Source organism: Astatotilapia calliptera, unplaced genomic scaffold (genome assembly GCF_900246225.1).
Source record: "Astatotilapia calliptera unplaced genomic scaffold, fAstCal1.2 U_scaffold_53, whole genome shotgun sequence".
Classification (NCBI taxonomy): Eukaryota; Metazoa; Chordata; class Actinopteri; order Cichliformes; family Cichlidae; genus Astatotilapia; species Astatotilapia calliptera.
The window spans coordinates 57,571-71,271 of NW_020535793.1; the positions used below are offsets into that span (position 1 = coordinate 57,571).

Below are 13,701 nucleotides of genomic sequence, written 5' to 3' on the forward strand. Positions count from 1 at the left end.
AAATAAATCCGCTTGGCATCTTTCTTGGCCTTAAGACAACAATTCTGATGGCTAAAGATCCAAACGGGACACAAAAAAAAAAAAAGAAAGAAATTATTCAGACGTATCATCAAGCTTTGATAGTTAAATGCTCAGCCAGGTCCCCGTGCCAAATACACCCAGACAGATAAATTAGACAAACCAGAAGTTAGTGCTTCTTGATAGCAGCCTCAGAACTTTTATAACCTCTCAGTTTCACTGTGGCTCAGGCCTGTTAAGCACTTGTCTCTGTATTGCGCAGGATTTTTAATGACTTCTTCACAGTTATGTCGAGGATAATAATAAGAGCTGATGAAAATGAGGGCAGAGCCAGGCTACTTCATGTCTCAGCACAAGTGGGAATCTGTCTTTCTGCCATCACCTGCTAGCAAATTGGCAAGCAGGTAGTAACAACACTGTATAATTAACACATAAACACACTCAAGTATGCCTGAGTTTTGTTCACTGTGCCAAAAATTTATTTTGGCATTGGCTTAGGATTTTTTTTTGTCTTACTTGATGTAACAGTAGCTTCATGCTTTATTAAAAAAAATAATTGTAGCTTCACATGTCTTTCATCTCCATAAGAATGATGTTTTAATGGATGATAAAAACTCTGATAAAGTCTTAAACTAAAATAATGTTAAATATTTGATGATAACTGTAAATTTGCTTTAGTTATTAAGAGTCCATATAATGTGGTACAAAAAAGTCAGAATTAATAAAACAAATTGCTCACCCTTTCTGTCCATGCAGATTTTTATTTTATTTTAATATACATGGGATTTGTTGGTATCATTGGGATCATTGTCCTATTTCGTGGTCGTAGGTCAAACGTTTAATGAGATGGTCTCACATAAATATTTTGGTACACAAAGTTCATGGTTGACTCAATAACTACAAGGTGCCGCAGTTCTGCGGTTACAGGGCAAACCCAAATCATGACCTTTCCTTCACTGTGCATGACACTTGGTATGAGGTGTATGTGCTGAGATCCTGTGTATGGTTTCGGCCATGGTGCATCAGAAGAACATCTGAAGTTAAAACAGCATTAAATAGTATTATTTTACTATTGTTTTAACATTTGTCTCTTCCTTCATCTAGGGTGTGATGAAGCGTCGTGAATGTGTTGAATCTTTCCGGTCAATGGTTTCGCCAAAAGAAAGATCACATGAAGCACCCTGACATCTGCTGGTCAATCGATGTACACCAGGAGTGCTGTGATATTACATGTGGGCTACACGCCAGTGGATATGTATGGTCTATGTACCATATGATGTTCTGTAGAATATATATATATATATTAGGGGTGCAACGATACACAAAATTCACGGTTCGGTTCGGTTCGATACTTTGGTGTCACGGTTCGATATTTTTTCGATACAAAAAAAATGTTCAAGCATTTTTAATTTGTCATTTATTAAAATTATAAATATATATTTTAACTCAAAAGTACAGTTTTTAAATTTAACCCTAACCCTTGTGCGTGTTTTTTATTTTGACAGCGAATGCACACCTGCGGACCACTTATGTGCAGCCCTGGTTATTTAGCTCGTCATATTGCAGCCACAGAAATTATTTTGTCCATGAAACCATAAAGCTGCACTTTCTTTTTGCCTTATAGTCTGATTTGTCATAACTTCTCCGTTTTGTGATAAGCTTTTCTTTGGCTGTCACTTCTTCACCCTGACCTGTCTTATTTGGCTCAGCAGAACTGAAATGCTTTTACACACGCACTCACATAAGCTCAGCGATTCTCTGCGCGATCAACCTCTCACATGTTTAAGCTGCGGGAGATTTCACTTGTCATGTTTCCATAGTAAGCTAACGATTAATAAGACGATGTCAGAGGAATTGGTGCACAAATTATCATCACTCACAGATCAGTGCTGTCGCTCTCTATACACAGTTCGCACGATTGCAAAGTGAAAGCAAAAAAACAAGCGCAAATTCAAACGCGACTTCAATATGTCACATATTGACAGTGGCTCACCGATGCCAATGACATAATTACCCAGCTACATTTCTGAAAGAATGCAAAAGCATTGACATATATTTTTCCTACAATAGCCCGACGGGCAGGGAAGAGAAAGATTTTGGTACCCCGTCTGAAAAAAATCGCTAGCTCCGGGACGTCGGGCTAGCGATTTTGCGAGCCCTGTATCTGATTGAGGAATCACTCATCTTTGGAAAAGAGAGTTTATACAGAGAAATGGCTCTTTCCAAAATAAAAGCTATACTATCCGCTTCTTCTGGGCTATATTCTCAGCAGCATAAGGAGAATCATGTGCTAACAGCTGTCTAAATGACTCGGCTAAAGTTAGTAGCATGCTTGCTTTTTTTTGTCTGCTTCCACTTGTCTTTGCACTAGGATGATGTCGGAGTAAATGTGCAGTCATATTCGTTGTGTTACCACTAGTGCTTTCAGGTTAATCTCGTTGAAATGACCTTAACGCCACAACACGGCAAATCTCCGTTAACGAGCTACCGCCGATCGCCCCGTGCATGGGGCTAGACGGCCAACACGTTAACGAGCTAACTGCGCTAACACACTAGTTCACACCAATGTAATTGAGCATTGCATGGCACATCCAACATACTGTTTTACTTTAGTCCATGACTCGCTTACCTTCAGGGTCATACGTCACATGAAAACCAAAATAATTCCAAACGCCAGATCTGAATGAGAGTGGGGGAGGTCCATGTTAAAAGGAGAGCTTAACTTCTGTCTCGCTAGCTTGCCCTGCGCTCTTCCTTCTGACGATGCTGTCTGTGTTGAGCGCTCAGTGGATCTGCGCTGGACAGTGCAGCCTAGGCGGAGTAGTCGAACACAGATTCACTGAGCGCTCAACACAGACAGCATCGACAGAAGGAAAATTGATAAAATAAATTACAAATGTTGTATTGTTCGATACATATGCGTACCGAACCGAAAGCACTGTATCGAACAGTTCAATATCGATACGAATATCGTTGCACCCCTAATATATATATATATATATATATATATATATATATATATATACATATATATATATATACATATATATATATATATATAAAATGCTCCCTAACTGCTGATAATTTTTGATGGCACCATCATGTGCTTACAATCTCCTTGCAAGCTCATGATGATTCTCAGAATCAGCTCAGATCCAGTTCTGTCATGGTCCGGGTGTGTGCCAGTGTGTCTCCCTCCGAGCCGGCGTCTCCACCCCTGGGAGGGGCCTCAGTGTTTTTGCTGATCGCTTACATCTGTGGGTAATAGTTGGGTTGCGGTCACGTGGTTCTGATGACGTGCGGAGGCAGCGCGATTTTTGAGTGGAGGGCGGAAGTAAACATGGAGGACACTGTGGAGAGTCAGGAGAGCAGCTATTGTGCAACTTTAGACCCCGTTTCTCGGGAGAGATATAAACAGATAGTTAAAAAATATATCGGACGTGATCCGTATTCTTTGAAAATGTCCGAATACACCACAGAAGTAAAGGATTTGCCTACTATCGAGGCTGTGGATATCACCAACTACTTGGTCCTCCAGACTTCTTACTACACTAGGCAGCAAATGAAAGCTTTCAAGAGTCTGGAGGCGTACAATTTTTTTTGTCAGCGGGTGGGTCCACAACCTTGGAACAAAACGTCTCCGTGATGGATACAGTTTGGTGTTTGCAAGGGTGAGTGTTTGTTCTTATATTGCTTTATCTTAAACACGCTAACAGTTAGCGGTAGCGGCTTTAACGTCAACAAACATGCCACATCCTTAGGACTTCGTTAGAGTGACAGTTGTTTGTTTCAAGGTAAACCATTCTCAGCGGTCTAACGAGACACCTCTGAAGACTTGGGTAATTGCAAAGGAGGATGGAGAAGTGATTGCAGCTCATTGCAATTGTATGGCAGGGTTAGTAGCCTAATTAAGTAGGATGTTATTGCAATGAGAACACACACATACACACACACACACACACACACACACACACACATATACGCATAGGGCACTGCTAGCATTTTGCAGGTGTACTTCAGTAGTAGTGGGGAGAGAGTGTTTTCTTTTAGCTAAGAATTCATCAGCTAAGAATTTGTGTGATTGCCTTAGATCCCTCATGACACTCAGATGCATTTTTCAGATAGAGGGTAGAACTATTCAGTCATGTCATCACCTAGATAATGATTTCTCTATAGGCTGTTGAGAAAGAGTTAATGAATAAACATGTTACTTCAAATAAAGTGCCATTGCACATTAGTATTAGTAAGCTATGCATCATCAAAATGTACTGTAAATATTGCATTTCATGTTAAAAAGATTATGTGCTCTATTTCCAGACTATCAGAATCATGCTCGCACGTTGGAGCTGTTCTTTTTGCAGTTGAAGCTGGGGTGAAAATGAGAGCGACATGCACATCAGAGCAGTGCAAGTGGCTGATGCCATCTCATGTTAAAAAGGTAAGCCAAAAAGCAAAATGTAGGATAAAGAATGTTATATTGGGACTTCATGTGACAGTAGGATAAAATATCTTCCCCTATACTGCTACCTTGTCGTGGTGGGGAAGCTTGAGTGCCTCAATGACCCTGTAGGCTATACCGGCGGGGGCTTCAAGCTCCTGGTAGATCTAATCAAGCCGGGCAGGTTGCAGGTGAGGGGTCAGACAAAAGGCAGTACTTTAATAAATGAAGAGTTCTATTCCAAAACGCTATAACAGCATTTAAAAGCCATTTCCTTTTTCATGACTAACATAACCATGACTGCAGAACCGTATACTGTATATCACACCCTTCTCATGCATGCCTCAACACCCTAGCACTTGTTTTCTGCGCACACACACACCTGACTGCAGCACTTTATATATTCACATTTCTCATGCATTCCTCAATACTCACAACTCCTCACACCACATTTTCATCAACATGGAACTGCTTACTTTCCACTCCTTTTATACCCAGCACATGGCACCTCCATCCCCACCCAACATACACACACACACTTCACTGCCAACCAACCACTATACCCAGCCTAAAACACACATACTCACTCCACTGCCATCACTGTTCAATTTCGAATATTTTTGGAAACGAATATATAGCGTTTTGGAAAAGAGCTTTTTAAATTTTAATGATCTTCTTTGGCTTAATTTTTCCAGATTCCTGCTTGCCCAGTAACTCTGATTGACTTCTCTTCAGCAAAGTCAAAAAAACGAAAGCTTGAGTGTTCCATTGATGGCTGCACAAGTACACAAAAGGTTGGGAAATCACTTCCATGCCCAAGAGTGCAGAGAGATTCAGAGACATACTGTAGGTTTTTTGAGAGTTTAAGCAAAAACTGTCCAAGGAGTGCAGCACTGATGTCTAGGGAACCTTACCACAAAGAATTTGTCCCCCAGTCTAGCATGCTTCCTAAAACTGTGCCTGAGTACAGAACACCAGAGACACTGCAGCTCCCCCCCAAAGACCTTGAAGAGCTATGCCTGGACTTCCAGCTTGAAGAGCTCACCCTGTCCCAAGTCCAGGCTGTAGAGAGGGCGACTCGAAGTCAGAGTGCAAGCAGTATTTGGTTTAGGCAAAGAGCTGGACGCGTAACTGCCTCTAAGCTGAAACAAGTTCTTAAGACCAACCCCCAGCAACCATCAAAGAGCTTGATCAAGGCCATATGCTATCCAGAGGCATATAGGTTCACCACAGCTGCTACAAGGTATTTAGGGTTTGATGTAGGGTAAGGCAGAGTTAAGATTTGGGGTATGAAACTGTCCATAACTGTAACTAAAAAAGTGTTATGAAGATGGAGGTTAGTTATAGGCTTATACGGCTAGGGTTATACAGGGTAAGAACTAAGTATAGTTTAGGGTAATGGCATATTGTATAATACATCACTTTACTGTTTTACACATCCAATACTAAGTAATAATTTCCTTTTCATGTTTGGCATGTGTACTGTTTATAGTTATGGATGCAAACATGAAGCACCACCCAGAGGAGCATATGAGAAGCTTATGAGCCAGGAGCATGCAGGCTTCTCATGTATGGACAGCGGTCTCTGGCTGAACCCCAAGTGGCCATACATGGGGTCCTCCCCTGATGGGATAGTCACTTGTGACTGTCATGGAACTGGCATCTGCGAGATTAAGGTATTGACTCTGTTGTAGTCAAGGCCATAGGTGTGACATCTTTCCATAAGAATCAGTGAACTGAGTAAAAATGCAGGAAATACCTTTTCTAATTTCTAATCTATTGTTCAATTAAGATAAGATGAGGCTTTATTGTCTGTGTCAAATAGACATTTGTTTTGGGCAATGAGAGATTATGATAACACAGACCACACCCATCATCTTTGCTTCTTCACTGTTTCATCAGATAAATCTTGATTGTTGTTCTCATCACTGTGATTTTAGTGCCCACACTCTCAGAAAGATGCGGTCAACCTGCGCATGCGTGCTGGGGAGAAGGGCTTCTGCCTCATCAGTGACGGGGATAATGTCACACTGGACCCAACTCATGACTACTATTACCAAATTCAGGCACAGCTTCACATTGCAAATGCAGAGTACTGTGACTTTGTTGTGTGGAACCGCAATGACATATTTGTTGAAAGGATTTTGCCTGACCTTGAGTTTTGGGATGATGCGATTCCTAAAGTTGAGTGTTTTTTTAGAAACAGTATACTCCCAGAAATACTGGGACAGCAAGTTACAAACATACATGTGTAATGTGATAAAAGGACGACAACATAATGACATTTTGAATATTGTTATGACCTGATGGTAGTCATTATGAGTTCTGGCTATTGTATTTGCTCTGACGTAGCATTAGAGCACAAATTGTCATTTAATTTTATTGTACATTTAATTGTGTCATTTAAGTGTTGTGTAACACTACACAATGATTAAATGCTATTGAGGCAGCATAATAATACATTGGTGGTTTATTTACAAGATTAGACTTTTAAACAAATAAACAAAATAGATTGCAATCCATCTCACAGTATAATACTGTACAAACTGCCAGCACAATATGACAGTTGGAGAAAAATATTTCATTTGAAAACATTTACAGACTAATCAGGAGTCAGGACTTAGGTACTACTATTACTCTACCCTGTTCTACTTATCACCAGAGCCAAGCAGCAGATACTGGACACTACTCTTCCTCTCCACCCCCTTCTGTGAGCCGTGACAGTGACAAGACATTTAATTTTTTTTAACTGATTGATTACCACCCACCCCCCTTACTCCAGTGGGACAACAGACTCGGAGAGATTTGATAAGGCACAACAAATTACCCCAATCTTGTCGATCAATGCATGTGTCTCACCTGGCTTTGTGGACATGTTCTCTATTGGCATAGCCCTGCTCTGCAGAATTTGATATTTCCTCCTGACTAAACCTATGACTCGCTCAACATGGATACGCAAATTGGCTATTTTCCTTGTCTCTGCCACTTCATAGGCTGACAGCTGTTTTCTCCCTTTAGTGAATGCCGGTGTCTGTAGTGAAGCACAGTAAAACCCCACATTATCGCCAATATTGAATCCACGATCTGCAGGGACAATATCTCCAGGTAACAAGTTCTTTAGGAGGCCACTCTCTATTGTGATCTGCTTATCGCTAACTCTCCCTCCCCAGGCAGAAGATATGTAAGTGACGTAGCCTTGGGGGGCAACACCAATCAAAAATTTTACAGTGTGATGGTGCTTGTAGTTGGACCAAGTTTGAGCTTGTGCAAGAAGATTAGATGGTCTCTCAATAAAGACTTCAAAGCAATCAACAATCACAGCCACTTTACATCCAAATGCCTGTCTGAAACTCAGTGGCATCGTAGCTTGAAGAACATGTCGCTCTGGCCACTCAATTAGGAACTCTAACCTTTTATGAAGTATGTCAATTACTTTATGCCAAACTCTAGAAGCAGTGGACAGAGAAATATTGAACCTGAAAGCTAAATCTTTCAGGGGCAGATTTAGTCTCAGCCTCAGCAAAACTAGTATGAATTGTTCAAATTTGGACAACAAAGACATAGGTCCCGAGGTGATATAGGGCTCGCACAGTTCAAAAATCTGAATTAAAACTAAGAAGTTGGGGAGCCCTGTGTAGAACTTTGTCTTGTCTTCATTTTTTTCAAAAGCCTCCTGGCTGAACTGTGTGTCCAGAGCCTTGCTCCGAAGATCAACCAGCTCTGCTGTGTTCTGTCTCAAAACATCCTCCATCTTCTCGATGTCATCCATCGTCAGCTCTGTCTGGCATCCAGCATCCGCACAGCCTGCAATATAACAGTGGGGGAGCATAATCAGCATAATAGAGGCAACCTCAATTTTTACTCATTTTCACTGTAGGAGTTTTTTAGTGGGCTATTAGAATCTGGTGTAATGTGTTTAATTCGCTATGTTAATTTAATGTAATTATTTTTTTTAATCAACAAAAAAACATGTTGCGTCTAAACAAAAAATATATTTATATGTTTCTCACCACAGAAACCTTACATTACGGATATCTTTACTTATCTGTGAAAGGAGACTGTCTGGAATCTGGCAATATAAGAACCATAGCAGTGTACAAAAACCTGTGGTGTGTGCCTGACGGTAATAAGTGCCACTTTTTCTTTTTTTCTGAATAAAATGGTATGGATTTACTCTGTGATTAAAAAATCACAAACATGTAATATGTAACTTGGACCATAATCATTACAGATAATGGCATCTTTTTCTCTTTGACATGATTCTTGTTTGTTTTACATCTCAGCACAATATCTTACCTGGATAAGTGAATGTCTCATTCACACTGAAGTCTTCTGGTTGTGGATTCTCAGCTGGAAGCTGCAGTTCGGGGTTCTCCACTGTCACTAGGCTCAAATCCGGGCTCTCAGCCGTCTGTTGCATATCCAAAATCGCCTCTGCACATCGATGCTGTTCTGCCTTAAGCTTCATTCTTTTCTCTCGTTTGAGAACTGATTCCGATCTGGGTTTTCGTTCGTAGCCGAGATTGACCGTCGGAGCCCAGTCCTCCGACTCTTCATCATCCAAAGCACTTGGGCAGCCTATAGTCCCAATCAAGTCAATATTAGACTACTAACTTAAAAGCACTAAGTAAACGAGAATTTAACGACAACCTAATGCTAATAAGTTCGTTTGCAAACATAACATTACCTCTGAAGAAGTGGTCGCTGCAGACACGGGCATTGGCAGACTCTGCTCCTCCCGACTGTAAACGTAAATTTAAAATCCATTTTTTCCTACGTTTTTCGGTTAGAATTTTCCATTTTTCTCCTCTTCGTTGGGCTATTTTTGGTACCCTAAAATACCGTTTATCAGTTTCTCTGGTCGACCTACTGGAGCATCCGTAAACACAACAGGACATAGGCATTTTGCGTACTGTCTGTCTGTGATTTTGCGCTTATCTTTTTCACTTCCGACCGCCAGTCAAATTTCGCGCTTTACGTCGACGTCACGTCTACGTCAAATGAAACCTAGCTATTAGCCGGGGACTCATAAGGCCAGCGTTCTCAATCTCTCTTCGCCAGATTCTCTGCTAACATCAGTCAGTGCAGGCCACCACCATAATTCCCTACGTGTTTTTGTGAATCACCTTGCCTCACTATATGTTTGTTTTTTGTGCGCCTCTTCTTAGCTACACCTAACTGTCAACCCCTGTCGAAGAGCTTCTACTTGGATGCTGGACCTTCTGGCAGTCCCTCAGGCTATTACCAAAATTACCTACCTGCCTCTCTGCCTCCACGCCAGGAGTTTTTTGGATTTACACACCCGGACTACTCACCCCTCTATGTCATCTCCGACCTCCGTTGGCAAGTACGCAGTACGAAGGAGGATTCTGAGCCAACAATATATTCATATGCCTCCTTATCTGTGTTTTGAACATTTGCATTCTGTTACAGTGACCCCGACCTTTTCCTGGACCCTATGTGACTTGCTTTCCAGTCCAATCCCTGGAATAGCTGTCCTCTCTGACCCGGACCAGATCGTTACTTAGTTTAACGTCTACTCTCACCTTTTGTTTATGAATATTTTGTGTAAATGTAACACCCCTTTCAACACTTGGGATACAGATTTAAATGGTCACCTGTGTGTTGGGCCAATAGCTGAGGTTCGACTACTGGAGCAGTGGATGACTAATGAAACGCTCTGAGAACTTGGTTTGATCAATTTGTATTGACAATTAAAGAATCTTACATACATACAATGAAAACAATAACAGTACATGAAAGGAAAAATTGGGCCCAAGTCATGGAAAATAATAAACAAAACACACACAACCCCGGGGGGGATTTGACTCAGTCTCTCTCTCGTGTCAGCCGACACCCTTAAGTGTGAGTCCAGCAATGAGGATTCTCCTTGCAGGGTGTGCAAAGGAGGAATGAGGTGCAAATCTATCCTACCACTTAAGTAGAGTTTGTACAGTTCACAGTTCGTCCAAAGAATTTAGTTCTCTTCCTAGAGCAATCATCTCAAGGATCCTGGAAGGGTGGCTCGCCATCTTTGGACTGGATCATCACTGAACTGTACTCCCAAGTAAAAAAACCTGACCTGTATAACACAGTCAGAATAACATTCAAAAATCTATATTTAGTCATTTAGACATATATCCTTTCTTATGTTTCGTTCATACATACTAACAAATTTGTATTTTACCTTTCCAGTATACAGAAAGAACGACAGAATATTCCAAAACATAGACAATGATAACTTCTTACCAAAGTAACCAATAAAATGGGCTCTCCTGGAGCTTCAAAATGGCGATGGTGAAGCGTTGTAGCACAACTACAAAGAAACATAACCCCATTTTCTTTAAACTGTATTCACCTCACAATGAACACAATTAAGGATTGATATAGGAACATATCAACATCTACAGCATACATATGACTTACAATCTTTACATGCATCGTCATAGGAAGCTAACAAACTCTAACATACAGTATAATCCTCACAATCACACATGTACAGCCACATGGCTAATAGCAATAGCCGCGATAGCCGCTAGCATGTCATCGTTAGTGGCTTAAACTCACAATATTCTTGTTCACAACAAATTAACTCACCCAGAAGAATCCGAGCAGTAACAAACTCCTTTCTGGTTAACAACAATTTCCAGATAGTTTATTTCCACCGTACAATCCGACTGAATAAAAACAACCACGCTTTTCACTTGGAAAAAACTGACTTTTCTTCCTCTCCCTCTCTCCTGATATCCGTAGCTGCTATGCAGTGAACGGCAGGAGGCGGTACTTCCCCCTGTATACTTCAAGGACCATCAGGACATTATAGACATCTTCTATTTTATTAATTCTCAACAAAATAATTTAACTTAATAAAACTTAACAGTGAACTCAAAATACTAACATCACTCATAACACACTAAAACCCTTAGTAACTCTCCAGGGTTACATAAACATTAAACATTATTCTTAAAACATACTTACGAGCTGTTCGGCGTTTTGCGTTTGAGTCCTGTCACTCGTCTGAAACGGTCTCGGCCGTAACAGTAGAATCTGGCCAGCAGTTATGGACTCAGCAGACGCGGAACGGTCAGCCATTCAGAGGCAGGGGGCGATATTAGGAAGTCATGAACAATCTATTCAGTTCCTGTTAGCCCAGCAGCAGACTCTTAGAGATGGCCAAAGTAAAATACTGGAGTCCCTCCAGGCTCTACAAGCGGATATTTCTACTGCTGCTGGTTCCGCCTCGGGCCCCGCGGGCCAAGACTCCGGTACACCAGCTCCTCTGCCTCAACCTGTTGCCGTTGCATCTCCACCTACATCAGCTTTCCGTGATGCTACGTCCCCGGAGCCCGAACCATTTTCAGGGGATCCAGGGAGTTGTAGCGGGTTTTTGCTTCAGGTCGACCTTGTTTTCGGTCGTTCTCCACGCACATTTATTGCGGATTCTAATAAGATATCTTAAAACCGGTTGGCCTGACGACGCTCTGCGTGGGGTGTTTTTCCGGGCATTGAACGAGGGTATGAAAGACCAGCTTGCCTCCCGTGATGAGCCAAAATCTTTTGAGGAACTAGCGTCCCTCTCCCTTCGCATTGACAACAGGTTGCGTGACAGGGAGAGGGACAGGAACTACAAATCCCAGCGCCGTTTACCGCGCTCGTTTCCGGGTACGTCACCGTCGCCGCCTCCGACTGTGGACTCGCATGAGTTTGTCGCCTCGGCTTACGTCACTAATCCCGAGCCGGAGCCTATGCAGATTGGCCGGTCACGGTTGACACCGGAGGAGAGGGAGCGGCGGCGTCGGGCTCATGCCTGTTTTTACTGTGGCTCGCTGGAACACTTGATTGCTGCATGCCCGAAGGAGGGAAAAGGTGTCGCCCGCCGGTAGAATCGGGGATACGGGTGGGCGGTTCGAATTCTGGTCAGAAACCCCGTTTACAACTCCCTGTCACCTTGGAGATGCTACAGATTACTCATTCGTGCACAGCCTTATTAGATTCTGGTTCTGAACAGAATTTAATCAGTCTCGATCTCGCTGAACGATTAGGCGTTCCGCTCGTGCGCCTTGAGCCGCCCATTCCAGTTAGAGCGATTAATAACCAGGTTTTCACTAAAATTTCTTTTCACACTGGTCCAGTGTCACTGTGCACTTCGGGGAATCATAGGGAGAAACTCACCTTTTTTGTCCTCGATTCACCTGATTCTCCGCTCACTTTGGGTTATACCTGGCTGTGCTTACACAATCCGCACTTGGATTGGGAGGGGCAAAGGGTTGTCAGCTGGAGCCCTTTTTGCCACTCAAATTGTCTGACTTCCGCCCGTTTTCCCGGCCCGGGGGAGGCTACGGGGACTGACGAATATGTCCCCGATCTCTCCGGGGTGCCGCCTGAGTATCATGATTTGCGGGAAGTATTCAGTAAGATCAAAGCGTAGTCTCTACCGCCCCATCGTCCTTATGACTGTGCGATTGATTTGCTCCCCGGAGCGTCCCTGCCCAAGAGCCGGTTATATAGTATCTCTAGGCCAGAACGTGCTGCGATGGAGGAGTATATTAGGGATTCACTAGCGGCTGGGTTAATCCGTCCGTCTTCATCCCCCGTGGCGGCTGGGTTTTTTTTTTTGTAGACAAGAAGGATGGGTCTCTTCGGCCGTGTATTGATTTCAGGGGCTTGAATGACGTCACTATTAAAAATAAGTATCCCTTGCCACTCATTAGCTCCGCTGTTGAATCGCTACAGGGTGCCACGGTGTTCACTAAGTTAGATCTTCGCAATGCTTATCATTTGGTGCGAATCCGTCAGGGTGACGAGTGGAAGACCGCGTTTAATACCCCCTGGGCCATTTCGAGTATCTCGTTATGCCTTTCGGTTTAACGAACGCTCCAGCGGTGTTTCAGGCCCTAATAAATGATGTCCTACGGGATTTCATCGACCGTTTTGTGTTCGTCTATTTAGATGACATTCTTATTTTTTCTAAAACTTTGGCTGAGCATCATTCACATGTCCGAGCTGTCCTTCAACGCCTCTTGGAAAACAGACTGTATGCCAAGGCTGAGAAATGTGAGTTTCATTTGACATCGGTCTCTTTCCTGGGATACATTTTGGCAGGGGGGCAGGTGAAGACGGATCCGGCTAAGGTGAAGGCGGTCACGGACTGGCCTGTGCCTTCTACTCGCAAGCAACTCCAGGGGTTTTTGGGATTTGCGAATTTCTATCGTCGGTTCATAAGGAACTACAGTCTGGTGGCGGCT

At 42.7% G+C, this 13,701-nt stretch overlaps 2 protein-coding genes and 1 long non-coding RNA gene across 3 annotated transcripts; 1 reads left to right on the forward strand and 2 right to left on the reverse strand.

Annotated features, from left to right (window-relative positions):
- The first annotated feature begins 3,185 nt into the window (after positions 1–3,185).
- LOC113018275 (uncharacterized) lies at positions 3,186–7,547 on the forward strand. The gene is made up of 5 exons (XM_026161333.1): positions 3,186–3,689; positions 4,336–4,456; positions 5,152–5,699; positions 5,949–6,132; positions 6,397–7,547. Exons 1-5 carry the CDS (start codon positions 3,664–3,666, stop codon positions 6,709–6,711), a joined length of 1,194 nt encoding a protein of 397 aa, XP_026017118.1. The 5' UTR covers positions 3,186–3,663; the 3' UTR covers positions 6,712–7,547.
- Positions 7,105–9,490, reverse strand: LOC113018276 (uncharacterized). Its single transcript, XM_026161335.1, has 3 exons — positions 8,753–9,490; positions 7,284–8,260; positions 7,105–7,164 (listed from the first exon to the last, which is right to left on the reverse strand). Exons 1-3 carry the CDS (start codon positions 8,922–8,924, stop codon positions 7,105–7,107), a joined length of 1,209 nt encoding a protein of 402 aa, XP_026017120.1. The 5' UTR covers positions 8,925–9,490.
- A 546-nt stretch (positions 9,491–10,036) lies between these two features.
- LOC113018280 (uncharacterized) lies at positions 10,037–11,391 on the reverse strand. Its single transcript, XR_003271743.1, has 3 exons — positions 11,054–11,391; positions 10,706–10,772; positions 10,037–10,538 (listed from the first exon to the last, which is right to left on the reverse strand). It is a non-coding gene; the product is annotated as an uncharacterized LOC113018280 (long non-coding RNA).
- Positions 11,392–13,701: the final 2,310 nt, after the last annotated feature.

Excerpts from the sequence above, each read along its gene's own strand:
- LOC113018275 (XM_026161333.1), top strand. The coding sequence starts at position 3,664 with ATGGATACAGTTTGGTGTTTGCAAGG. Across the intron at positions 3,690-4,335 it reads ACAGTTTGGTGTTTGCAAGG|ACTATCAGAATCATGCTCGC; the intron begins GTGAGTGTTTGT and ends CTCTATTTCCAG. Across the intron at positions 6,133-6,396 it reads CTGGCATCTGCGAGATTAAG|TGCCCACACTCTCAGAAAGA; the intron begins GTATTGACTCTG and ends CTGTGATTTTAG.
- LOC113018276 (XM_026161335.1), bottom strand. The coding sequence starts at position 8,924 with ATGAAGCTTAAGGCAGAACAGCATCGATGTGCAGAGGCGATTTTGGAT. Across the intron at positions 8,261-8,752 it reads TGAGACATTCACTTATCCAG|GCTGTGCGGATGCTGGATGC; the intron begins GTAAGATATTGT and ends GTTATATTGCAG. Across the intron at positions 7,165-7,283 it reads CATTGATCGACAAGATTGGG|AAGGGGGTGGAGAGGAAGAG; the intron begins GTAATTTGTTGT and ends CACGGCTCACAG.